The 27,588-nt window shown below is 33.1% G+C and overlaps 2 protein-coding genes across 4 annotated transcripts; both read right to left on the bottom strand.

The window, feature by feature from the left end:
- Window positions 1-634: 634 nt before the first annotated feature.
- On the bottom strand, window positions 635-11,059 carry LOC135835673 (uncharacterized). Its single transcript, XM_065350047.1, has 8 exons — window positions 9,382-11,059; window positions 4,724-6,166; window positions 4,490-4,621; window positions 3,991-4,128; window positions 3,800-3,907; window positions 2,010-2,222; window positions 1,076-1,396; window positions 635-985 (listed from the first exon to the last, which is right to left on the bottom strand). The coding sequence occupies exons 1-8, from the start codon at window positions 9,399-9,401 to the stop codon at window positions 754-756; spliced, it is 2,607 nt and encodes an 868-aa protein (XP_065206119.1). The 5' UTR covers window positions 9,402-11,059; the 3' UTR covers window positions 635-753.
- Window positions 11,060-11,208: 149 nt separating this feature from the next.
- On the bottom strand, window positions 11,209-23,678 carry LOC135835672 (mucin-17-like). 3 transcript variants are annotated; one of them, XM_065350045.1, is made up of 16 exons: window positions 23,226-23,678; window positions 20,622-21,114; window positions 19,014-19,121; window positions 17,963-18,864; window positions 17,787-17,882; window positions 17,516-17,704; window positions 17,255-17,422; window positions 17,006-17,179; window positions 16,774-16,932; window positions 16,509-16,685; window positions 16,258-16,434; window positions 16,014-16,160; window positions 13,424-13,928; window positions 13,246-13,350; window positions 12,925-13,158; window positions 11,209-12,837 (listed from the first exon to the last, which is right to left on the bottom strand). In XM_065350045.1, exons 3-16 carry the CDS (start codon window positions 19,052-19,054, stop codon window positions 12,636-12,638), a joined length of 3,276 nt encoding a protein of 1,091 aa, XP_065206117.1. In that variant the 5' UTR covers window positions 19,055-19,121; window positions 20,622-21,114; window positions 23,226-23,678; the 3' UTR covers window positions 11,209-12,635. The 3 variants fall into 3 exon arrangements, with proteins under 3 accessions (XP_065206117.1, XP_065206115.1, XP_065206116.1); XM_065350043.1 differs by having other exon boundaries at window positions 16,509-16,688; window positions 23,226-23,677; XM_065350044.1 differs by lacking the exon at window positions 20,622-21,114 and having other exon boundaries at window positions 16,509-16,688; window positions 23,226-23,677.
- Window positions 23,679-27,588: the final 3,910 nt, after the last annotated feature.

Genomic DNA, 27,588 nt, shown 5'->3' on the forward strand with positions numbered 1-27,588 from the left:
ATATCCTGAAACGTCCGTATGACATAACAGTCCATGTAGGTACAAATACATAGATGTAAATTTTGCGGTGAACAATAAATTTCATTAGATTTGAAAAAGTTAGGGATAGAGAACGCATTGAGAAAATGTAAAAATCATTGTTTGACTCTACAGATTTTGTACTCCTCTCCTTACAGTAATTTGAATTTCTTGACTTGGATTTTAGGGACGTTATTGGGGTAAAAAATTGAATGTCTGGATCATCTCAGAAAAATATTTCTAATACCTAGGTACATATTTCGATTTTCGTAAGTCAGCATCGTCATATCATTGATTTCTCACAGCCTTTTCATACAGAAAAACAGTATTTTTCTAGCCTTCAAGTAGGTACATTACCTATAGTATCTGATATGGATATGAAAACCATGTTTGACCCTAATGCGTATATTCTCAAATGAACTTGAAATTTATTTTTATTGATTTTTGGTCTTGACTAGCGATTGTCGAGGACCCATATGAACGTTAAAAATATCCCAGTGCAGCCTCAGCGTAAAAAAACTACAGTGGGGGCATCATTAGTCATAGGTTCTTCACAAAAAAAAATTCAACTCAAAGGTCGACAATGACAACACTTGAACAGATATAAACTTATAGATATGTAGGTAGGTATAATATTTTTATTAGGTACAAATGTGAACAAAAAATTAACAAACAAATAAGTACAATTGAAAACATATCACCCAGTGGGGAGCATTTTTAACAGTTTGCTCCAAGTTACAATTTGACGTCAAGTCGAGACAAATTTTCACATGTTTCTGTAGAGAGTTTCGATTCTGATTCTCGGGAAATATCTATCGCGTAAGAATGATCGGATAGACTGGAGTTGGAGTTGGAGAAATGGTCAGGAAATGAATTGCAACGATTTTTCAAATGTTGAGAATCGAGATTTTCGCTAGATTGAAATTTCATTTCGGCTCGGTTCTCTTTTTTACTCACTTCACATTCTCTGCGACATTTTTATCAAACGAAGAAATAGTTTTTGGAATATTCTAAAAAATAAATAGGTATACTTCGATTCCCAAATTCCTCTACCTACTTTGTCAAATTCTTAAATTGATTATCCAACGATGAAACAATATGAGACGAAGAGACTTCACGTTTTTCGTCATTTTTCTCATCAGTCGGTTCCTCAGTTGGGTTTTCCACCGCCGGTATCGATTCTAAACAAGATGCCACCTCTGGGATAATATGATATTTTAATAGATGGGCGTTCATCAGTTCCGACGAGTATGCATTGTATCCGCAATATTCACACACCATTGAAGAATCTACAGGCATTGAGTGCTCTTTTTCTATATGATTTTGCAAGTCGGGAAAACGTGTGAAATTTTTATCGCAGGAATCACAAGGCCACGATCTGAAACACAAACAATATGAAGTAGGTAAATACTTAATTATGGCAGGAAAATTGTGTATTTGCAATAGGTAATAGGCAGGGTTGGGTATCTACGCGTAGAATAACCTATTCTACATTTTGGTGTAGAATGCGTAAAATTTGATGTAGAATGTGTAAAATGCGTAGAATAGGCGTAGAATGTGTAGAATGCGTAAAATACGATGTAAAATGCGTAGAATGAGACAAAATCACCCATCTGAAAGCCAAAAATATTGTTTATTTATCAAAAATGTGATTTGAAAAATGAAAGTTCAACTATTTTGTTCAGCTAATTAAATTGGAAATGTGAATCTTCTTTTTGATTATGTAATCTGATAACCTGATTATAAAATAAATGATGGAAAAAATGAAAAAATAAAGTTTTTTGAAAAAAAAAATTGTCTTCACATTTACCTATTCTACGCATATTCTACGCATTCTACACATTCTACGCATTCTACGCATTTTACATTATTTCCAGGCTATTCTACATGTGCTATTCTACGCGTAGAATGTCCATGTATTCTACATGGTGTATTCTACGGCACAACCCTGGTAATAGGTAGTGTTCTCTCAAGTTCAAAAAGGTATTAACTTCTTTTTATGAAATGATTTCACATGCGCGCTCAAACGTTCAATGTGTCTGAAATGGTGTATGCATCGGTTTTCTTTATAGGGACAACGAATGTAAATCGAATTCGGTTGAGGGTGATTTTCCAATATGTGCTTGAAGAGTGCTGCCGGAGATCTGAATTGTAGACTTGAATCAGAATTGTTTGGATTATTTCCCTTACATATCAAACATGTCCTGCAAAAGAGGTTAAAAAAGTTCTAGTTACTTATTAAATAATTGAATTCAAGTTGTAAACACAATTACAAGCATGCAGGCTAAAATCACGAAACATGTTTTCAATGTAAAATGAGTAGGTATAAGTATGTAAAGAGTACCTACAATATAGAACAGAACTGAAAATCAAATAGTTTAGACCATACAATATGAACTTTTGCCGAAAAAAGACATGAAAATTCAATACGTACTTACAAATTTTTGGAAAGAGCATAGTCTAAAATCCCCAAAACCAAATTTTCAGCTGCCTAAGTTCATTTTTCGATTTTTGGCGAATTTTTGAAAATTCAAAATTGACTGTTTTTGGCGATTTATGCTTTTTTTAAAAGTACGTACTTGATCAGTAAAAATGGTCAAAATAAGTCTCAAAATTAATATTAATTACTCGTACCCAAATCCAAATTTCACCATTTCCAGCCATTCTGGAGCCTCCAGCGCGATTTTTCAATTTCTCCAGAATTTTGAATTTGCTCCAGAAGGCGTGAATATGAAGTTGGGCAGCTAAAAATCCAGTTGTATATTACACTCGACCTGTTTAACGAGTTTATTCACATTCGAGCCGATTTTGAGAGTGACACCTCAAAAATGGGTTTTTGACCAGCTTTTTTCAAAATTAAAAGATCCAAAAAATCAAAAGTTTCCCGTTTGTGTAGAAATTTTTGAAATTCACGCGAATCGTTGTATTTTGTCCAAAACTAACCCCCTAAATCCAAATTTCACAATTTCCAGTCATTCTGGAGCCTCCAGCGCGATTTTTTAATTTCTCCAGAATTTTGAATTTGCTTCAGAAGGCGTGAATATGAAGTTAGGCAGCTAAAAATCGAGTTGTATATTACACTCGACCTGTTTAACGAGTTTATCCACATTCGAGCCGATTTTGAGAGTGACACATCAAGAGTGGTTTTTTGAGGTGTCACTCTCGCTCCAAAACGGCTGGAAATGGTAGAATTTGCGCTCCGGAAGTTAATTCTTGAAGAAATACAGCGATTTGCGCAAATTTCAAAAATTTCCTCATAAACGGTTATCTTTTGATTTTTTTGATTTTTTAATTTTGAAAAAAGCTGGTCAAAAAACCACTTTTGAGGGGTGTCACTCTCAAAATCGGCTCAGATGTGGATAAACTCGTTAAACAGGTCGAGTGTAATGTACAACTGGATTTTTATAGCTGCCCAACTCCATATTTACGCCTTCTGGAGCAAATTCAAAATTCTGGAGAAATTGAAAAATCGCGCTGGAGGCTCCAGAATGGCTAGAAATGGTGAAATTTGGATTTGGATAATTAATATTAATTTTGGGACTTATTTTGGCCATTTTTACTGATCAAGTACGTACTTTAAAAAAAGCATAAATCGCCAAAAACAGTCAATTTTGAATTTTCAAAAATTCGCCAAAAATCGAAAAATGAACTTGAGCAGCTGAAAATTTGGTTTTGGGGGTTTTAGACTACGCTCTTTACAAAAATCGCGGTCCCGTTTAAATCGGAGTGTGACACCTCAAGAGGTTCCCTTGTTAGATACTGTCCTACAGTATAGTCTTACCTTCTATAATTATATTTGCATTTATATTCACGACGAGCGCTCTTCTGTGATTTCAACGATGACATGGATGATAGTCTTCCGTTTGTAGAACAAGAATCTACAGCTTCTCTGAAAACAAGGCGAGTAATAATTCTGAGAGTTTTTCAGGGCATTGAAAATTCACCAGCGAAATAAAAAATTGACTGAATTACTTTTTGCAATCAGGAGGAGTAGGCCGAATTATCTCGGCACTTTTTTCTGAATTGGATCCCTCATTTGTATGATCTGAAGGACAACATCCTTCATTATCACTATTCAAAGTTTCATTTTTTGTCAATTTATTCCTCGTTCTGAAAATGAAAAACGATTATTTTGAATGAACTTTAAATAAGTAGGTACCTGTAATCTGTATAAACAATTTATAATCTCCAAAATATAACATGCCTAACCAAAATTCCCCTACATGATTGATTTTTCAATTTTTGGTAAGTTTTAGAAAATTGTTTTTACGAAAATTGTAATTTTTCTAAAAAGCAAAAATAAAATAAGCAGGCAGGTATTAAAAATCAGCTGAAATATTGGATCGAAAGTTCCGACTTTCCGAACAGAAACAGAATATACCTACTTACATAAGTATCTACATCAAGTAGGTAGTTCTTTTATTAGATATGTATGTACCCACTACCCACTAGGGAATTGGAATCGACCTACCTTAGGTTATAATGCAGAGGGGAAGATGAGATTTGGGCTTCGTGAGGCTTCTTAGTATCATTGTTATCAATATCTTCTCCCTTTTTAACTTTTTTCCTCAAGTTTTCTTCTACATCATCAAGCCTTTCTATTCTGTAAAACCAAACAAGTAAATTTTCACCAGTAGATAAATAAAAAACTTAGGTAGGGTACCAACATAACAGCTGTATAGGTTTTTGGTAGATACCTACTTACACAATCTTAATGTTAAGGGGCTTATACAGCGAATGAACTCCCCTAAATGATGAATTTTTATGACTTTTCGTATTTTGAATGGGCGCAGATAATTCTTTATTGGAATCAACGATTAGGCCAAGGCCATTTTCATCATTATTGGATGGAGAAGAATTGAGTTTAGTTTGGCTGCTTGAAATTTCGCCGGAGATGTTACAGATTTCTGGCTCTAATTGTGTAGCACGAATTTGTGACGAATTTTCTGGATTGTCTGCGTTTTGAATAACCACTGATTCTTCGTTGGAATTGACTATGACGCCAAACTCATCATTACTGGATGGAAAAGAATTATTGGACATGTTTTGGCAAGTAATGATTTCTTTAGATGTGTCAGAGTTAGGGGATGATTCTAATTGCGTGGTACTGATTTGTGATGGATTCTCGAAATTATATTTTGTGTTACGAATAATCGACTCTCTATTTTGGAAACTAGCGATTTCTTCAGAGGTGTTAAAGCTATCAGATTCTACTGGAGTAACACTGATTAGCGAGGAGTTTTCATCGCTGCATGCACTTTGAATTGTCAACTCTTGATAATCAATAATTTCTTTAGAGGAGTGATCTACTTCAGTTATTGCATGGTTGCTTTGAGATGAAACATTCAAAGACGTTGACATGGTAGGCAATGGAATTTCATTATTGGAAAGTGAATATGACTCACTATGTTCATTATTACAATGTGTAAACCATTGCGACGATGATGCGATTAATTCCGTAAAAAGTAACTGACAATCGTCATTTTTTTCCATCGTATTATTGCCCATTGATGCAATTTGATTCTGCGAATTTCCTTCTCCCGAAAATAATGTGGAGGAAGACGAGAAAATATTTGAACATTCGATACAATTTATATCTTCTTCTTCATTTACCAAATGTTGAGTTGATAATGGATTGGATCTTCCATCAGAATGTGCAGACGAATACTCAACATCGCCAATGTTAACGTCGATAACATGTAAATCAATGTCGCTTATACCAAGTAGATCTTTATTTTCGTCATCTTTAATTATCAAATCGCCTCGATCATCAATCTGAATATTTTCCTCGTGGGATTTTTCGCTGATTGAATTAATGTTTGCATTTACTGTTGAAGAACTTGTTTTATGGACGTTGGATAGTAATGTTTCGACAGCTTCGCTTAACCATGATACATTTTGTTCAACTTTATCAATTTTTTTTACAATGCTAGGGCCTTCTTTTACGAATTCTTCAATAACTCGAGATGAAATAATAGTACGTCTTTCTTCTTCAATCGCTGAGTCTTTGGCTGTGTATCTCGCTAAGGAGGTCTCAAGTTCTTCGATTTTATGATTGGCTTTTTCCAAATTTGATTTTAAAGCATCGCGTTCTCTTTTTACTTCTTCCCATTTTGAATAACATAAATTCATTTGACTGAGTAGAGAACTGAAATTAAAAAATATAAATTTATTAGTAGGTACCTAATTATATGAAGGCAAAAGTACCAAACAATGGAATGTTTAGGTAGGTAGGTATCAGGTTTCATAACAAATTAGATGCGATATTTTAAAAACAAGCTTTGTTACATAACCTCTTTGAGTAGAAATTAATATTTGCTACGTCAGTTGATTTTTTTATAGGTGTAGGGTATAGGGTATAGGGTATAGGGTATAGAAATTAAAATTCTTAAAAGTTTCAATAGCCTGATTTTTTAGGAAAATTAAAAAAACGTATCTCCACAAATCAATCTGATTTTTTAAAAGTCGAATGGGCTAGAATATAATATTTTTTATTACCTATCAGAAATTACGTTTTCAGCTTTCCAAGTCATAAATTTTCAAAAGCTTTTGTCCTCGCTTCGCTCGGATGGAGTGAATTTTCTTTTCCAAAATTCTCTGTTTTTAAAAAATATTGAGCCGAATTTTGGAAAATGTCAAGGTTAGAAATAAGCAATTTTCTGCCATCGAAAATAACGCTGTTTTGCATATCAAATTTTCAAAAACTTTCGTTCTTGCTTCGCATGAACCTACTTGAAATTCACGCTATTGTTTAAATTTAAATAATATTAAAGCCAGAAAAATAAACTTTTTACATCAAAAATAATGTTCTTTCATTTCCAGAATTATAAATTTTCCAAGATAAAATGATTGATTTGAAAATTTTTTAAAACATACAGGGTGTCCGGTAAGTGGCAGTACAAACTTCAGATTTGGATACAACCGAGTACGACTAAGAAAAAAGGTTATGTGAAGGTGTGGCCTATCTTCAAAATTGAAGGGGCAAAATTACGTTTTCAAAATCCAAGAGCCAAAATCCTATTTTGACCATGGGGGTCGGTAGTACTTTGAAAAATGAACAAAATTACCTATTATGACTTTTTGCCTAACTTGAAAATTGAAGGGGCTTTACATGATTTTTAATTTCAAAACATCGCGATGAAAAAAATGAATGCGGAAATGGATACTACGTCAAAAAATAAACAAATTTCGTTATTTTCATTTTTTTTCTTACTCTAAAATTTAAGAAGTTTTTGAAGCTCTAAAATTTTCAAATTGCTAAAAATTTCATTAAATTTACAATTTTTGAGCTTCTTTTCGATTTCTAACGAATTTTTGAAAATTAAAATTTAGCCCAACGTAGGTACCTATTTCGTATGAAAAAAATCAAAATTTGATCGAATTGACATGAAAAGCTAAAATTTGATTTGTACCCTATTCTCGACCTCTTTGGGGCGATTGGTGATGGGAGGAAAATTTGAATTTTAACCAACATGAAGAGATTTTGAAAGTATGCACCGAAATTGATCGAAATGGGTAGAAACTAGAAAGATGGCCAATTCAAGTTTATTAGGCTGTGCTGAATTTCATTTTGACCTGATTTACACAGTTTTTTCAAAAACTGAAGGGACCGAAAATTAGCTTGAGATTCTAGAACGATTAGAAACATTCACCAATCGACTTGAATGGTCAAAAATAGGGTACAAATCAAATTTTAGCTTTTCATGTCAATTCGATCAAATTTTGATTTTTTTAATAAGAAATGAGCCAAATTTCAATTTTTAGTAAGCAAATAGGTAGACATGAGTACTCTTCATTACTATTTACAATTGAACCGTGCCATTTTGGAAATCTCTCAGGCTCTTACCCATTCCACTCCCAAAAAATCATATTCAAAATCATATCTGTTGTATAAAGCAAGTTGATTGCATTTGCGTTTAATACTATATCACAGATGGTTCAAAAGGAAACTGAGAAAACGTAAACAAAAAAAGACTCATCAGTGATAATATTAGGACTGTTGAAAAAATCGTTAAAAATGTTTTACTAGGTGTAGTAGGTACCTAATCTAATTGTAAAGCTACATAAATGTAAGCTGAAGTATTGCATCATCGCCTGATCGACGATAAGATTAGAATTGTTGAAAAAAATCGTTCGAAATGTTTTACTAGGTTAAAGGTACATACATGTGATCAGAAGTATTGCAGCAATGCCTGTGCCCTGTTCCCAATATTTAGATAATTTATACATAATATTGTTTACAAAAACACTCCTTACAAGATAGGTAGGTAGCTAGGTACTTGTAGCAAAAAGAAGTGATTTCGAGGTGAGGTGAGGGGGTATACTTTTATGAATAGTCCACCCACGTCCATTCATCCCTCCACGAAGTCATCATTTTGTCAATTTTATTTTCCCACATAAATATGTACCTATGGTACCGAAGATTGATGCGAGTCTTGAAAATATTCTTTCTTCCTATCAGATGTAAGATAGGCAACTTGTTGCACAACACTGATTTTAAGGAGGTATTTACAAACAAAATGGCATTAGTTCATATGTAATACGTACGTATGTATTTGTGAGCAATAACGACGACAATATTTAAGTGCCTAACATAAATTAAAATGAAAAAATTTCAAGGAGAAAATCTGTTGAAAAATTGAAATTATGTTTTTAAAAATCTCAAGTTATTACAACCGATGGAACCTAATATCATTTTTTGAAAATGTATGGGTGGTGTTATTCACAAAAGTATACCACCCTCCCCTTCAATTTACAACCCGTTCCGGATACCACTTCCCTGTATGTTACTTGTATACTTGTTAGTTCATTTGTACCATACGAGTACTTGTATAATTGTATTACACATTCTAAACAGCTTTATTTTGCTTTTAGAGCACGTAATGTGTTGAGTGCACCCTTTTTTATGCACCTATAGCCAAAGATGGGGAATCCGTTGACATTTGTTCCCACTTCCATGTCTTTTTAATTTCGAACTATCATCACGCAGCGATAGGTACTCGCATAACCATGAAAATGATACTACCAGATGTTTAAAACGAAATGTTTACAACAAGTCTTTGATAATATAATCTCACCAATAATAATACGGTGAAAGCAAAAGAGGAGCATATTCGCTCAAATTATACATTACTTCGTTTTCAGATTTTCCTAAATGTTTTTGTGAATTTTACACGTTATGGTTAGCTATACCTACTTCGTAAGTAAATGCATTAGGTAATAGCATCAAAAAAAATTGACACTGCGTGCACAACCGACAATCCAAAAATCAAATCAATTTAGAAATGAAACAACTATAAGTAGAAATAGATTTAAATCTACGAGTACAAATAAAAACTAGCTTGTAATTCCGTTTCCGCTCACCTGTATTCGTCGAACTCCATGAAAAATGAAACCAAAAGTTGATTTATCCAATAAAGTAATCATAGAAAATTCTCAATCAACACGAACTTTGAATTCATAATCATACATATGTAATAACTACATAAATGTAACAATTTGATTTGAAAATAGAATTAAAACAAAAAAGAACGATCACAGAAGAATTCAGCATGAGGAAAGCTTAAAATTTCATTAATAAGTACGTTAAATTCGAACAGAGCTACTCTGTCTAACCGTTGAATGGTTATGGGTAACTAAACTCGGCTATGGGCTAACGATGAGAAAAGTTAAGCGATAACAGTATCGCAGTCTCGCACTACCCATAATATGACAATTGTCCCACTCGCTTTTTCGTTGTATGACAGCACCTTGCGATCATGATGCTTACATAGTAAGACACCTGTGGTTCATCGCCAATTCACTGTTTCTGAGCATATGCATGTTGACCATATTGACCACTTTTTTATTTCAAGTTTTTTTTTTTTTTTTTTAATTCCAGAAGGTACATTTTTTAATTTATTCAGAAAAAGTTAAGGAATAATTTACAAACGAGGAGGAAATGAACCCAATAAATCTTTTGTAAAACCACAAAAAACCTCCTCCATTTCCAATGAAATGATCCTCAAATTAGGAAAAATCAGTAGGTATCTGGGCCCTAGGTACCTAATGAAAAACGTGTTTTAAAGGTGCGAAAGTAGCATAGTTTAGGTCGTTTTTTTTTTTTTTGGTAGGTGTGGTGTGACACAATTGAGACACCTGTAAACGTTCATTCTTTGAACTGGTAGGAGATAGGGAATGAAGTTATTGACATTTTTTTCTGCGTAATTTTTTTTACCGAACTGCTAGTGCAAGTTATTTTACGTATATAAATCCAGGGAGAGGAGGGTTCAGATACCTAAGTTACATAGCACCTTAATTGACATGACGAGATAAGATTACTCATTAGAATTTTTTTATTCAATTCAGGTACCTACTTATGTACTGAGAAAATTTTTAAGAATATTTTTCTTACGTTACTTTTGTCCTTCCTAACTATTAATACAAAATCAAGAATATTAAATAGGTAGGTATTTAGTTATTTATGTTTCGGGAAAAACTGAATTTTATTCGTGAAACAATGGAAGTTCAATGTTATGGATTTAAAATAAATTTTTCCAACTTTTTTTTTACTCGCATAATGTGATGTGAAAACCTCCCCCTCGAAAATAAAGTACCTATGACGAAAAACCAAAATAAAGGCATGACCTGTCCAAATGTTTTAAAATGATGTCCCAATTTCGAATTTTAAAATAATTTACACTAACATTTCCTCTAGATGGGATTTGAAGGTTCTGATGTGATTATACGAATAAAAATGAAATCGATTTTTCAAAACTTCAAATAAAGGTTGCAAACGTTAAATGCGCAGGAAAAATTTTAAATTTACGCAATTTTTCCAAGATTTTTCGACCAGTTTTTAAAAGAAGGTAACCTCAAATCTGTGTACTACGAATTTAGAAAGTAATATTTAGCTGATGAAAAAAATTTTACACAAATTACCATCACTTCTACATATTTACATCCAAGAATAAAATTAACAATAGGCATCTACGAACAATTTTATTTACCTCCCTCCTACCCCTACACCTCAACACCAACCGAACACGAAATCGAAACAAATATTGAGAAAAAAGTTGAAAATTTTCAACAATATTCTCAGAATAAAAACACTATTAAACTAGAACAAATCCTCAGAAACCTCATTAATTTGGGTAAAAAATCTTCTATTCGCATCTGGAATACAAAATAAAAATAATAAAAAAGCATAAGTATTACCCATCTAGTCTGATGACTAAATTTATTCGAAATAAAAAATAACAATAATACTGTCAATACTCAGGTACTGGTATTTGAAAAAACAACAAACGAACAAAATCAAATGACGCTAAATTTTTCCTGAGTAAAGCACAAAGTTACCCGTGAAAAAAGTTGAACAAACAAAAAATTGCATAAAACTTTGTACATTTAAAAATAAAATTTAAACTTACTTTTCATTAATTATAAAACATAATACTTTTAGGTGTTTTGTTTTTCATTACTTACTCCTAGTGTCTAATCTGTTTATGTCAAAACGCTGCGAATGGGAATTGCTAATTTGGAATTTTCGAACATAATATTTATAAAATAATTCAACAAATAATACACGGAAACATATCAACTAAGCAACTGAGCAAGTACCTACGTCTTACTAAATGTACAATCAGTAAAATTTGAATAAAAATTGATAAAGCGAGAATGATATCCTCTTCATAACTGTAAATTGAGAAGAAAACAGATAAGTTGAATTGAATCAGTGAGAACAGAAAGGGACCAAGTCACAATTTTGGAATTTTTTTGTCACGGATATGTGGGTTTTGAAATACGGCGGATCGACTGGTGATGTCAGATTTCCGCAAAACTGCCGGGAACGTGGTATTTGGGTGCAGAAAAGAGCTGGGTCCGCATTGATGACTTTTTTGTTACATTTTTTGAATTCCTTGAAAAATAACTAACATTTTCAAGAAGACCATTTTTTGAAATTCAAGTTCATCTCTGTAATGAGAAAAGACGAAAAAATTAACAACTTCGGCAAAAAGTTTTACTCCTCAAGGGTTTTTTTTGGTCAATTTAAACGAGATAGCAGTCTAAATGATGTACTTAGATTTAGAATCAAGTCCCATTCCGTGCCCGAGCAATTTCAAGAGAAATTTTAGAAAAATTGTGTCTTGGGGTTCTCTTTCAATGACCTCAAGCATGTTCAGCAAAAATTTTGGATTTTCGAATTAATCTGCAGTTTTTTGTTATTCCTAAAAACTGCGAAAATGGACTTGGCCCCTTTCTGTTCTCACCGATTCAACTATAGGTCTTATTATTCGTAATTTAAGTAAGTCAAATGCAGACACACGATTTAGTACAAAAAAACAAAATCAAATAAAAAATTATAAACGTTGATAGCAGATGGATTCATTACAAAAAAGCAGTAGAAAAAACTGTCTTATAAACAAACGCATTTCAACGATAATACATAATAGGTACCTAGAGCACTCGAGTTAATTTTAATAAAACTAGAAATAACACTAGCCTACCAGTTACGTACCTGGGTTATTCAAGTATAACAATATTAGGATTAAAACATTGAGGAACAAAATTCACAGTACTGAGTAATCATTATAGGTAAAAATGATGAGTATAAAATGAATTACGTTCTTTTTGAACATTTACTCATCATGACTCGTGTAACAATTTTTTCCCAAATCTTTTAGCCACGAATTTCGGTCTCTTGCAGCAACCAAATTTTGCTGAAAAGAATGGCTGGGCGATTTCGCAGATTTTTTTGATCCAATGTGTTTCCGAAGAACATGATGGTTCAAGTCGGTTTTACACGTAAATAATAGTGAACAATTCGAACAGGACAATAATCTGATGAAATAAATACGAAAAAAATCGAGGAAAAAAATAGAATTAGTGAATTATTTGATGTGTAAGTAGAATAATTACTCGTCGTACCGTTCCATTTTATGTAAACTCAAAGTTTCTCCTTGGTGGTGCATTCGAACATGCTCACGAAGTGCTTTTAATAATCTGAAGTGCCTATTACATTCTCCTTCGCTATAAGGACATCTTAGGTATAGGTCAACATAATTCGAATAACGGTGACAATTCAAAATGTGCTCATCGAGTTCCCTATCAGTCCAATACCCATCATCACAGCGATTTTCTTTTTTACAAATAAAACACATTCTGGGACAGAAGGAAGTAAGCAAGTAAACATTAAAAAAATTGTGATTAAAAAATGCGAACTAAACTCGCACAATAAATCCCTCGTACATTTTTTGCTTGATCTTGCGAGGAGAAATTTTCCTTAAGGGTTCGCTTGGCACGGATTTCCTACGTTTCTTCGAACTTGTTCCTTCTTCAGGAGATGGATTTTTCCTGGAAATTTTAATCAAATTAAAATACTAGATATTTTCTTAAAACTTACATAGCAGGTTAAAAGCTTCCTTACTTTTTTTTCCCTAGACGAGAAATACTTGCCAGCAGCTCTTCAGAAACCTTGATAGGAGTTAAACAAACTTTGGGATACTCGAGCCCAGCTGCTGTGAACTGAGTACTGAATTTAGACAGTGTACTAGAAACCGATTGCGAAATAGTCGATGAAGATTCTGCATCGTCGTCTGAGGCGAATACACTCGAACTAGCTGTATTTATATTTTCAGCACCAGATGATTCCTTTTCGGGCGGGGTATTCAGTAATCCCGGAAACAACAAAGGCATCAGTTCTTCGGGTCTAGATTCGTCGTCATTGGCCGATTCATTTCTTTTAGGCGAACGAGAACACATTCCGGTATCGAGAGAAGAAGGCAGAACTGGCAGAGTAGATGGTTTTCCTGCGTTGATGGGAGACGTTTTTTTAGTTTTTGAAGTTGAATCTGTCTTGCTGTCTGACGACATTTCAACTGTAATTCGTACACCAGGAGTAGAACCGGACTGAACAGCAGGATTCTTATCACCTATCAACAAAAACGAAAAATTGAGATGAGAACTGAATCAAGAGCTAACGATTCTCATTAGGGATAACCATTTGAAATAATCAAATAAATCAACAGATCTCTCTCCCCTCCCCCCCCCATTAAACACTGAATTCTGTTCCTGAGTGCAAAAGCTAAAGCTCTAGGACATGCTTTTTTAAATGCTTTAAAATAAATTTCGGACTTTTAGTCATTTTTGATAGGTACCTATTTAAACAGATTTTTCAATGTTTGCTGCTACTTTAGTGTTCTTAAAAGTGATTCATAGACGCATTCTTGATCTTTTCAAGTGGTAGCCAATATGAGAAATGCAAGGTTCGTGGCTATAAATGCTATACCTACATTTTTTTTCAACAAAAAAAAAGGAGGTAAGTAACTTTAGCAAACTTTTTGATAAAAGAAAACAATTTTTGGCAAAAAGATAGACTTTTGGACAACTTGGTTGAAAAAAAAATGAAATTTCCAATTTTTGAAATTGTGAATATTTTTTACAATTTTAGCAAAAGAAGCGCTTGATGACAATTTCTTTCAAAAAAGCGAAACTTTTGCACAATTTTAGGGGGAAAAAATGGAAACTTTTAAAATTTTTTGCAAAAACCGACAAGTTATATGTAGTAATTATTGGTAAAACACGAGATTTTCCAGTTATTTAAGACAAAAGGCAGGACTTAGCAACTTTGGTAAAAAGCGAAACTTGAGGACAATTTTTAGAAAAAATAAAAAATGAAATTCTTAACATTTTTTGAAAAAAAAGACAATTGTAAGAAATTATTGGTAAAAAACGAGGTTTTTCGGCCATATAGATATAGAAGGCTAGATTTTTTGTTACTGAAGGCAAACGGCAAAAGTTTGGCAATAATTTTAGCAATTGGCAAGATTTTTTAGAAATTTTTTGTAAAACAATTAATTTTTGAAAAAGTGAAAAATTTTCATAATTTTAACAAAAGAACGGTTTATTGACAATTTTTGGCAGAAAAGCCAGACTTTCGGACACATTTTGGAAAACAATTGAACTTCTGAAATTTTTTTCAAAAAACATCAATTTTTAGAAGTTATTGAGCAAAAACGAGATTTTTTGTTACTTTTAACAGAAAGAGAAACTATGTCAACAATTCTAGTAAACGACAATTTTTTTTAAAAATGGATTTTTGGTAAAAAAAAAAGAAGCGAAATTGCATATAAATTTTGGTAAAAATCAATTTTAGTATGTACCTACATTGAGTTGGACTTTTTCGGAATTGTATTTTTTTTCTCTTTCTTTTTTATATATATATTTATTATTTCCTGTACTGTTAGCAAATAAGTTGACTTTGTAAATGCAGCATATGCTGCCCATTGCAAAAAATAAAGTTGATTTGATTTGATTTGAAGATTGATGCTTTTCAGCAATTTCTGATGAAAAAACAAAACTTAGTTGAGAAGACAGTGTAACTGTGTTGGAAAAATGAAAAAAATACTTTTTTTGAAAATTTGTAAAAAAGAAAGCAACTTTTGTAACCAAAATAATAAGTATCGAAAAAGTAACCAAAAGGTCATTTTTAATTACCTATGTACGTTAAAAGTAACTGCTCACAAAGTGCGAGCCCTTGAAATGACCTCTTCCGACAAAACCAATTAACAAAGGAAAAAGTTCCTACAAGAAATAGCGTAAAATTTGTTTGATTTATCAATTTCTGAAAATTTTATTTTTAAAATTCCCTGACTTGGGAGCAAAAAACGCAATCTTCCCCCAAATCAAATTTTCCAAAAAATCGAAATAATCATGATTTGTGGCGCAGTTTTCAATAAATTTGATTCCGATTTTGGAACCTCATGATGAAAAAAAATTGTATCAGCGCATGAAATACCATACAATATCGATAATTAGCTTCGATAGCTTATTTAGGAGTTTAGCTAGTCTTTTCAATCCAGCATCACGTTCTAAATCTTATCATTTTTAGACAATTCTCACTGCTTCGTTTTCATTGAAAGATTCGCCTGCACTTCACAAGTATAGGCATACATACTAACTCGTGAGTCAAAATCGAAGTAGGTATTGTAAATTTCATTATGACATAAATGTATTACCTGAAGCTTTAGATCCAATTGAAGAAGAGCTCGGAATCGGATCGGTTCCACGTTGATCTTTGATCGGTGTTGTAGTAGCAATACTTCGATCATCCTGTGCACCAGTAATCACCGAAGAAGAGGTACGATTGTCCTGTTTGTTACCTGCTGTAATACCATCGGATTAGGAATTTAAAAAGAAATAAACGAAATGTAACAATACGAGTAACAACGTTTTCTGCAATTTACAAAATTAAATATTTACCTGCATTCGTTGAGACATTTTCGTTTTTTGATTGTTGAGGAGATGCAAATGAAATGGAAATCGGACTACGACGAAGATCCCGAGAATCTGTTTTTTGTGGAACCGGAGTAACTGCTTGATTGCTTTGTGTCGATGCAGTAGATGGTGCATTTGATTTATTATCAACAGTTGAAACACCTTTATGATGGAAAAAAAGTTGTTAAAATACATTCGTATAGCAAATAAATGCAAATTGAAATTATATAAATTACTATTGGTCGATGATGGCTTAGCATTATTTTGGTCTCGTGATGTAGTAGGGATGGAAGAAATAGGACTACGACTACGACGTAGTAAATGTCGAGTTTCAGGTCTCGGTGAAACTAATGTAACCGCAGGTGGACTATTTCGAATTAAAGCAGGAGACGGTGGACTGGTTTCTTTATTCGCTGCTGAAATATTGTAAATTTTAAAACCATTCTTAAAATGTATCAGCTATAGAAATGCATGCTTAAAAATTTAAGTCAAGAAAAATACCTTCAGTTGTAGCAGGTACACTTTTTGATTGGATTTCTGGCGTAATAGTATTCGAAACAGGAGATACTTTTTGAGGCGTAATTACATTCTTTTCTTGGTCAGGTTTGCTTTGAAAGCGAACAATCAAAGGAGTAGAAGGACGGTTGGTTTCGTCTTTACCTATTAAAAACACACGTGTCATGAAGCAAAGCACATGTACAAATTATGTAATAATAATCATCATATCACCAACCAGTCGAAGCTGATGCCGCTTTGGATGCATTCTGCGAAGATATGATAAGGCTGGAAGAAATTGGACTATGGCGACCATCACGGTTATCTTTTCTTGGCGAGACCGGAGCGGTGGTTTGATTAAGTCTACTTGCAAATGATACAGGAGAGGCTGATCGATCAATTCCATGAGTACCTATCGAACAACCATCCACTTAGATAGGTCTACTTACAAACCGAAAACAGTACAAAAAGAAGTAAAAATAAATACCTTCAGTCGATAAAGGCGCAGCTGTCTTGAGAATCGAAGAAAGAGGACTACGACGATCAAGATTGGGTCTACTTTGTACGTTTGTAATTCTCGGAGAAAATACAGGGCTCGTTTGAATAGGTCTACTTTGTGCCTCCGCTACCAAACTAGAAGACGAGCGATTTCCAGCTGCAATGCCGAAAAAAAAACCGCAAAGATTTTTGGTTAGATTATCAAATACATCAATCATAGCACAAAATGAACGAAAATCATGATACGTACCATCTGTCGATACAGACACAGCTTTCGGTGGGGTACTTGATGGCTTAAGTATTGAAGCAATAGGACTGCGACTACCATCACGAGCATCTCCTTTCGGCGAAATTGCTGCACTTGTCGGATTAGGTCGGTTTGGTATCTTTACGCTTGCAAACGAGACAGGAGAAGCTGCACGATTAGCTCCTTGAAAAGCTATTGAAAAACGAACAGATTTGTGATTAGATGAACGACCAATGGAAGCTAAATTGAAATTATAAAATACTCGAATAATTACCACGCGTTGAAATTGGAGAAATTGGGCTATGATGAGCGGTGGACCGAGTATCCCTTTGATTCGCGCTTGCAGAAGACTGATTACCTTTGACTTCATCTGTCGAAACAAAATCAATTCATATAGATACAAATAACAACAATAATTCGAGAAAAATCAAACAGCTCGGGTATACTCACCGCTCGTTGATGCAACCAAGGATTTCGACAAATCTCTCGAAACGATCAAATCTGTAGAAACGGGACTTCTGCTAGCTGTACGAGTACTTCGTCTAGGTGAGAGTGGAGAATTACTCTGAGGACTTCGAACATCAATTACCAGAGGAGTCGATTCAGCAGCAGTTTTCGATATCTCTAAAATACTCTTATCATCGCACTGTGCACCATTTGAAAAAGGGCGCGGAACACCTTCGTCATCGCTACTCAAAATAACTTCTTCGCATTCGCTCGCGGTCTTTTCGGAACCACTGTCTGTATGTTTACTCAACGAACCCACCATATTTTGAAGTTGTTTATGTAGAGTTTCGTACATTGATTTGAATTTATTTTTTTCTTTTTCAACTCTGGACAAATTCTTACGCACGAGATGCAATTCCTTGTCGAGTTTCATTTTATTATTCTGAGCCAAAGTGAGTTTTGATTTAACATCTTTGATTTCGACTTTTGCTTCGTTCAGCGTCGTCTCCAATTCGGCATTTTTATTCAATGCTTCGTTCAATAACGATCCCGACTCCGTTAGTTCTTTTTGTAAGCCTGTGTTTTTTTCTTGAGAACCAGATAATTTTTTCTGTAGTTCTTCGGTTTTCTTATTAAAAGCAGCGAGTTGCTTTTGTAGTTCTTCGGTTTTCTTATTAAAAGCAGCGAGTTGCTTCTGTAGTTCTTCATTTTTCTCGTTCGCAGAAATAAGTTCTTTTTGTAATCCTTGGTTTCTTTCATTGACCGAGTTTAAATTAGCTTTCAGCGTCTCGCGTTCTTCACAGACTTTACTAGAGGATATTTGAATTTTCTCGAATTTATCCTTTAAAATGAGATGCTCTTGAACACATACTTGTATGCAAGTATCCAAATGACCTTTCGTTGTCCTAAAATAATAACATACAACAAAAAATATACGTTATAAGGATATCATCCATGAAAAGTGTAAACAATAGAGAAGAGAATAATAGATACAACGCTACATTATGGAGAAAAAAAACGACGCGCACAAGTGGCTATTTGAAATACAACTTACTTTAAATTTTCAAAAGGATCCATTTGGAAAATTTCAGTCATCAGCTTACTGGCTCACTGGTCAAACGATGCAGCAAAAAATTTCTTATTGTAAAATAATTCGAGCAAACTATATAATTTTGAAGAAATTTAAAAAGCGTCGTTAATTCGTTATTTTGTTGTGTTATCATGAATCAAACAGCGTTGGTTGTGCACTACGCATTGCATCAGTGTTCCTACCTCGAAAACGCAAAAATCCGTATTTTCAACGAAAAAAAAAATCCGTACGTAAAAAAATCCGTACAGCGCATTTTTTGATCTAACACAACTAACATAAGCAATGAAAATTCAACTTTCAAAAGGCCAAGGTGTGCATTTTTGGTGCATCGGCGGGTGTTGCCAGGTTTTTGAGATGTCGAAGCGCCAATTTACGATTTATAAAGCACCAAAAAGCGCCAAAATGAAAAATTTGACTGCCCAAAAATAAATTTGGCAGTTTTCAGCAAAATTTTGCCCAAATGCGAGTAAAAATTGAAAAAAATTGAAAAATTTCCACTTTTTACTGCCTTTTTAAAATAGAGGCATAAAATAACACACAGCCCGAGCGAAGCGAGGGCCAAAATTTTGAGAAAATTGCATTCAAAACCACCTGAAAATGCTTCAAAAAACAAAATTTTCTGATGATTTCATGATTTGATACTTTTTCTGATGAAATTTCTATAAAAATGAGTAAAAAATTGGTAAAAAGATGGAAAATCCGTATTTTTTCCGTATTTTTGAAATATCCGTACGGCAATCCGTACAGTCAATCCGTACATCTCGAAAATCCGGACAGATGCGGATTTTTCCGTACAAGTAGGAACACTGCATTGCATAGCTTCATGCGTCAGACGTGACACAAACACAAACGCGAAAATTCCCTCCATTTTTTGCTCTGCAATAGCCCATAATTCCCTAGTGAAAGGGATGTTTTGTTTTGCTTGCTTGGTAACGCAAACACTTTGTGTTTTTTTTTCTTCAAAAATTTAATACACAATATCCTGGATCCTCTCGTTCATTCAGGCTTGAATCCGAAATAGAATTTTAAATCAATGTAATAATATAATTCTTTAAGTTCCAATCCACAATCCAAATTCCAAAATCATTAGATTGCCGATCGAAAAATAGAATAATGCTGGTGTGATTTCGTAAGTGATCAAACACCCCATAAAAGACCAAAAATACCAAAATAAATAGGTTATTCCAATTTTCGTTTTAATCCTGACTTTTTAAAACAATATTTTTTAAGAAGACAGAGGCACGAAAAACAAATAAGTTAAACTTGCAGGCAACCCTATATTTTAAAACAAAACCTCCCTCTCAAAGAAAAACCCATCACACTTTTAAAAAATTAATTTTTTGGTAGAATAGAATCGAAAAATTTCCAAATTCCATCCCCTATCTCTATCAAGCAATTGACTCAACTTGAGTTCAATTTTGGTAACTTCGGTTTAAAAATATCAACTTACAAAGTCATAAAAACAAAAACAATACAAAGATTCTAAAGAAACATTAATCATCATAATTACCTATACTTACTACACGAAAATGAAATACAAATGGAAAATTATAACGGTATACCTTTACTTACTCAACAATTGGTGTTTAGTGTTGGCCTGAGAATATTCTCAATGCGCATAATCTGAGAATATTCGCGAATATTCGCGAATATTCTCAAACGCTTGGAGAATATTCTCTCAAAAAAATAAAAATCGGGACTTTTTTCAAAAAATTTGAAGATTTTTCTACAATTTTCCACAATTTACAAGTTTTACAACTACTTTTCTTTATAAATTTCCAATTTTCCTCAATAATTTGAAAGTTACCAAAACCTTTTCCCTATTATCTCTAAACTAGGCAATAATTTTCTAATTTTTTGAAAAGAATCTGCGGAATATGCGCAAGAATATGCGCATATTCTTGCGCATGCGCAAGCAAAAAAAGAATATTCGCGAATTTGCCCAACACTATTGGTGTTTCCTCCATTTGTTTTCAAATCTTCCAAGGTTTCTCAAAAACTAATTGAATGTACCTAATAAAATCTTTAAAATTTTAATTTCCTTTTTTCACGGAAATTGAGAATCCTGCAAAAATAAAATGAGAAATTAATTAGTTGAAGAGCATACATTTTTCTCCAGTAATAATGATGATAGATTTTTTTAGGTCTTTCAAAAAAATAAAAAAAATAACACTAGGCAATTAGACAACTGCAACTCTATCAAGCCTTACAATTTTCGTAATATTGTGTATTCTGAATATTATTACATTTTGAGGCTCGCTTTCAATATGAGTGAAAACATAGCCTATTATTAGCACTAAAATTTTTCAAAAAAAGAGAGGTATTTTCAGGGTTCAAATTTTCTGAAAAATTACCACAAAATCTTGAGAAGTACAGATCTAGTTTTTATTTTTTTTTATTTTTTTTTATTTTCGTGATCGTCCTATTTTGAAGCTCAAATACATTTTTAAAAAATGCAATTTTTCTTTGACACCTATTCGTGTTGAAAGTGAAGATTCAATCACTGGTTGTACCACGCGAGTTTAAAACTGCATTTTAAAGTGATTTACATGTATGTACCATTTTTAAGCAACAAAAAACCATGAAGTATTAAAATAAACATTAAGTCACGTAATTGTAGACATGGCGGCTGACAGGAGGTGGTAATGAACTAGATCTCGGGTATGCAAATACGTCATTTGGCAATAGATTAGTAGTGGCCGCCACGTTTTTTACCCAAGACCATAAACTGATGACGTTTTCGGCGGAAATTTTAGGGTGTCTTGAGGAGTGGTGGTACAAACTTCAAATTTGGATACAACTGAGTATGAGATAGTACGACACGACTAAGGAAAAAGTTTATGTGAAGGTGCGGCTTATCTTCAAAACTGAAGGGGCAAAATACATACGTTTATTATATGAACACTACCTACGTCAAAAAATAAACAAATTTAATTTTCTTATGATCATTTTTTTCCAACTCTGAAATTTGAAAAGTTGTTGAAGCTTGAAAATGGTGAATTATTAATGAAATTTTTAGCAAATCGAAAATTGGTGACCTTCAAAAACTTTTTAAATTTTATAGTAAGTAAAAAATGCTAATAATAAAATTTGTTTATTATTTTACGAAGTAGGTAGTATTCATTTCTGAATATTTTATTTTTTCATCGCGATTTTTTTGAAATTGAAAATCATTTGTAGTCTCTTCAATTTGAAAATGAGGCAAAAAGTCATGATCTCATATGATATGATAGATAATTTTGTTCGTTTTTCAAAGTACTACCAACCTCCATGGTCAAAATTGGACTTCGGCTCTCAGTTTTGGAAAACGTATTTTGCCCCTTCAATTTTCAAGATAGACAACTTATTTATCTTACGATTTTTTCCAATAAAGAACACGCTTTTTTCATCAAAGTTGACAAAATTTCAATTCTTGATTTCAATTTATTCACGGGTATTGTTTTCATCAAGATTGCAACAAAGAAACTAACTACATCGTGTGAAACATGGCGAGGTTTTAAACGAAAAATAAAAAAAAAACACTGAAAGTTTTTACAACAAAAAAAAGTAAAAATAAACACGTTCGAAACAACTTGATCTTTGATAGTTTTTTCTAACAATATTTTTAACAATGAAAAACTTTTTTCCCTCGAAGCTCTCTTTTAGGATTCTTGAAATTACGTAACCTTACCTAAGTATCTACGTTATTTTAAGAAAATTCAAATAAGTAGATACAGGGTGCCCAGAAATATCGAGTACCCCTAAGAGAGTTTTTAATTAAAAATATAGGTTGGCAACGTGAAATAGATGCATATGATTGGTGGAATGTTATCTCTCCAGTCCAACAACCAATCATATGCTATCATTATTATCATTCACTGTGACCAACCGAAGTATTTTGATAGAAAACTTTTTTAGGGGTACTCGATATTTCTGGGCACCCTGTAGGTGGGAGGTGGGTAAACGAATTGAAATTTTCTATAAAAGCGGAGGGTAGAAGGGTACAAAAGTATAGGAATGAATATAGGTATCATGCGTACATCCGTTAAAAAATGATCAAAGAACTGAGAACTCAAATACAAAATAAATAGCTGACTGAGTAGCTGACCACGAGAACTACAATTGCTAGACTAGCTTTTTAAACGATTACCTTGTTAGAATGCATGTAAGAAAGAATAACTAGGTATAGGTACTCACCTTCACTCGAAGCAAAAGAAACAATTCTTTACAGGTACACGAGAAAAAACATCTATTCGTACACATTTCCAAAATTACACGGTGTCATCTTGCGCCAAGATCGTGAAAAAATTACTTGACGTTGGAAACTATCACAGAAATTTCTTGCTAAAAATCATTAAAATGAATTCACGTGCAACCATGCCGAGTTCTAACGTCTAACGTATCTATGTACTTAAGCTATGTAATCAACAGTAGTAAAATGAACGATGGTACCACGATATCAGTGATCGGATCGATGATGCTGCTGCGCTGGTTGAAGAGAAGACCTTTATCAGCAGATTATGGTCAATTTTCAATTCATTGTTTGTTATCTGAAAGAGACACAGACAATTATTGTAGAAACGATAGATAACGTATTACAGAGGTAGATCTACACGGAACGAATGAAATAAAACGATTGAAGCTAGCTGTGCTCTCTTCACTATAACGTAGCCGTCGGAGCTTTGAAAAATGAAGGTAGGGGAACTGGTGAGGGTGGGAAATTAGGCTGCGCGAACCGCGAACACGTAAATGCATTGTTTTTTACATCATTACGTTGTTTAATTATCGGCAAGTACTACATAATTAGCCTAGTGACGTCAACTACCCCGGGACAGATAAGTTAGCCGTGAATCATCACGATAATCACTACGAATGAAAACTGATCGAATGACGTAAAAGCACCTACCTTCTTCCTTCCTTTTATTCAGATATCACCCCCTTCCCACCTGAAAATAATCCACTCGTGATTCAAATTCTCTGACCTCGAAAACCAATCATGCGTCACACAAATTGATCATGCTTGAGTAAACTTTTCCTTTCTCCCTTCTCACTGAAAAAAACTATTTTAATCTGATCCTAAGACCTCAAAAATGTTATGATGTCGTACTTACTAGAGGGAACCGTCAGAACTGTTGGTCGCCGCCGTCTCGATCCGATCATCCGAAATTCCAAATGATGTTTCGCCTAGGTATGTGTTGAACTTGGGAAAACAACTTGCAGCTGAAATTCGGACTTTGGTTTTTCTGAAATAAGTCTAATAACATGGAAAATGAGGGGGCAAGGGTGTACGCATTTTGAAAAAAAAAACATTTTTGACCATGGTTTCTGGTACAACTTTTCAAAGTACACTGAATAAAAAAAAGTTCTCTCACAAAATAGCCTATCTCTAAAATTGAAGGCTCTACAGGAAAACCAATTTTCGAGGTTATTCCAAAATTTCTACAAACTATCGTTTCCACTTTCCAGCTCTTTCGTCTCTTTCAAATTTCACGAAATTAAATTTTTTTGCTCGTCTTGAAAAATTACACAAGAGTTTATCTTCAAATTTGACAAAATTTCAATTTTTGAAAATTAAAAAAAAAGTTATTCTATGCACATTGCACTTATACACACATATATTCACAAAATATTTTGTTATGGTGCTCTTTTAATCGTCATCGAAAAAAAAATGTGTTTTTCCATCAGAAAAATTGAAATAAACATTCATTTTTTGTTGTAATCAGTCCGAAAGTTCATGACATTTTCTGAAAGGAAATTTCATCGTATACAATTTTGCGTAACTATTTTTATTGTAGGATGTACCGTTTGCCCAGAAAATCGACTTTAATGTTAAAAAATGAGAAAATCAACTTTTTTGTGAAATATGAGTTTTGAATTCACATTTTAAAGATGCGTCTATCCTTATATAGAGTACGACCTCGTGCATAACTCATACCTCAAAAAAGTGGAATGAGTCCCTTTTAACAATAGCAGGTTCAGTTACAGTTTATTACCTACATACGAGTACCTAGATGTACATAAATAAAACTTTGAATTTTTCCTAAAATTTTTCTAGTCTGACAACAACAATAATGATCGGAAAATGTAGGTATGTACGTACATTCCCCTACCAGAATAAATGAGAGAAGAGAGAGGACACCTACTCATCCAACTAATGTTCAAATGAAAATTTTAACAAATTATCCCATAAAATTCTAAATTACATCAGGTAGTAAAATGGATACCTACGAATGATGATAGATATACTCTGAAGTCTGGGGCTCAATGACTCACTTTACCTTTCAACATATTTATGTACACAGTTGACAATCAGACAGGTACATTAAAGTGTAATTTAGGGCAGTGGATTTCGAAAGAAATTTATTAACATTTCCATAGTCTAGTCATCTGCGTCTAGTTCCTTCAATAATGAAAAATGAAACTACTCGTACGTAGGTAGCTAGGTACCTAAGTATGTAAAAATGAGCAGATATTTTGTTTTCATTGCAACACATTACGTAAGCCAAAAAATATGCCTAAATGTACAGATTTTTATTTTCATCTCTTGCTGTATGATTTTTAAAAATTTTATCGCATCTAATCTAATAGGTATAGAAACCGATAAGTATCTATCATAAAATTTCTGCCTGTTCTTTTTCATCTCACCATTCTGATCAAAAAAACAGGACTATTTTTCCATGTACGCATGTAGGACTATAATAGAATTCACTTTTTTTGAAATTTTTCTTAAAAAAGAAAGAAAAAATGATCCCTATTTTTTACCTAAATTTGACAAAATTAAAAAATAAATAAATAAATACACACTTACACAATAAGTAGGGGTAACAGCCCAGTTTTTTTTACCCCCCCAAGAATTTTCTGAAAAATAAGCCATCAAAGTCGTGAATCGATTTGAAACCCATATTAACATGTTTTGTGCTTCTTTTGGAACAAAATGCCCTTGAAAAGCTGCATTTTCCATTCAATGTTCATGGTTCAGGAGACTTTGAAAAATGTGATGTGAATTGTGAATTTTAGTCGATTTTCTTAACAAAATTTTAAAAAAGTGAGTTTTGATTTTAAGGATGGGTCACACTAATTTCTATCAAAATAAGTTCATGAGTACATCGCTGAATTCTACACACTGTGGCCTGTTAGATGAGCTAGTTATTGTTCATCAAAATTGTTTTCAAAAAATGTTTAGAGGGTGTAAAAAAATAGGGAACGAATCAAGCCCAGTTTTCTATTTTTTTTACCAGGTAAAAAAAAATAGAAAACCCATATTAATTTTTGTTCTCCAATTTTTCACCCCCCCCCCCCCTATTTTCAGAATTTTTGCTCGCTGACGACCATTTAAAGGTGTGATATCAATTTTATTCATTTTTGGGGAAGTATTTGAATGTGCGGCTCTGCACTTTTGTAAATAATATTGTCCAAAAAACACTTTCTACAGTTGATTACATCAAAGTAAACAATCAACCAAAAAAATTGAATAAATTATTGATACCCCTCTAATATAGGTTTTCTATGAAAGCAAATGAAACAAAAACGGATACAAAATTGAAGACTTTAAGTATAGCAGTAACATGAAAACAGAAAATTGGAGCAGGAACTTTCACAGCAATTTTTCACCACCTATACCTATCCGCAAAAAATTTCCAAAAAATAGTTCATCTGGTGGTCCAGGAATTTTAGAGTCCAAAAATACGTGTATTAAATTTTTTTGTTGAAAACTTGCGCAAATAATCTTTATAAATTCTCAATTTTATCCTCAATTATGTTTTCAAGCACTGAATACACTAATGATAACGGAAAGGGCACTTTTTGGCATGATTAATTAATAATTTATTAGGAAACGTTGAATCTGTGTTGTTACTATTGAAAACACAGAAAAAATGGGGGGGGGGGAGTAAAAAAATAGTGAACTCGTTTTTTTGCAAAAAAATTTTTTTTGGCGAACTTAATGAAATTAACTTGTTAACGAATGTTTGCTGATTTCAATGCGCTTTTCAGTCTTTCTCTAGCTTCATTAGGTCAAAAGAAATTTCAATTTATGTCCTTAGGGGGGTAAAAATATAGGGTCGTTACCCCTACGTTTTATTATTTTTTCACGCGGATTCTCAAAAATCTGGTTTTTGGACGTTTTTTGAATTTCTTATAAAACACTTTTTAGATCCCAACCACAAACTTTCAAAATATTGAAAGTCTTCTCCCTCTGAGTCTGAGTAAACTCAGTAAAATCCAAATTCCATTTTCAAAAGTTGCTACTCTATTATAGATTTTAGTGGATTTTAAATCTGCCAAAATTCAAATTCTTGAGTATCTGCCAAAATCCGTGTAAAAAAACCAAATTTAAATATTGTCTTTCTGTTAAAGTTTCAAATTGGCCTACTAGCTCGTACCTGCTTTTTTTCCTGAATTGAAAAAAAATCCTGATTTTGCGGAACTTTTTTTGTTTTTTTGTTGGGGGTGGGGGTCAATTGAGCTTGCAAGATCTTGGGTCAAAGGCGAATTTACAGGGTGCTGGTTACTTAAGAAACCTCGAAAACACACGTTACCTACATAATAAACTGAACTCGTA

Source organism: Planococcus citri, chromosome 2 (genome assembly GCF_950023065.1).
Source record: "Planococcus citri chromosome 2, ihPlaCitr1.1, whole genome shotgun sequence".
Classification (NCBI taxonomy): domain Eukaryota; kingdom Metazoa; phylum Arthropoda; class Insecta; order Hemiptera; family Pseudococcidae; genus Planococcus; species Planococcus citri.

Excerpts from the sequence above, each read along its gene's own strand:
- LOC135835673 (XM_065350047.1), bottom strand. The coding sequence starts at position 9,401 with ATGGAGTTCGACGAATACAG. Across the intron at positions 3,908-3,990 it reads ACTCCTCCTGATTGCAAAAA|AGAAGCTGTAGATTCTTGTT; the intron begins GTAATTCAGTCA and ends CCTTGTTTTCAG. Across the intron at positions 2,223-3,799 it reads TGCAAATATAATTATAGAAG|GACATGTTTGATATGTAAGG; the intron begins GTAAGACTATAC and ends CCTCTTTTGCAG.
- LOC135835672 (XM_065350044.1), bottom strand. The coding sequence starts at position 19,054 with ATGACTGAAATTTTCCAAATGGATCCTTTTGAAAATTTAAA. Across the intron at positions 17,423-17,515 it reads TGTGTCTGTATCGACAGATG|CTGGAAATCGCTCGTCTTCT; the intron begins GTACGTATCATG and ends TCGGCATTGCAG. Across the intron at positions 13,351-13,423 it reads TCTCGTCTAGGGAAAAAAAA|GAAAAATCCATCTCCTGAAG; the intron begins GTAAGGAAGCTT and ends TAAAATTTCCAG.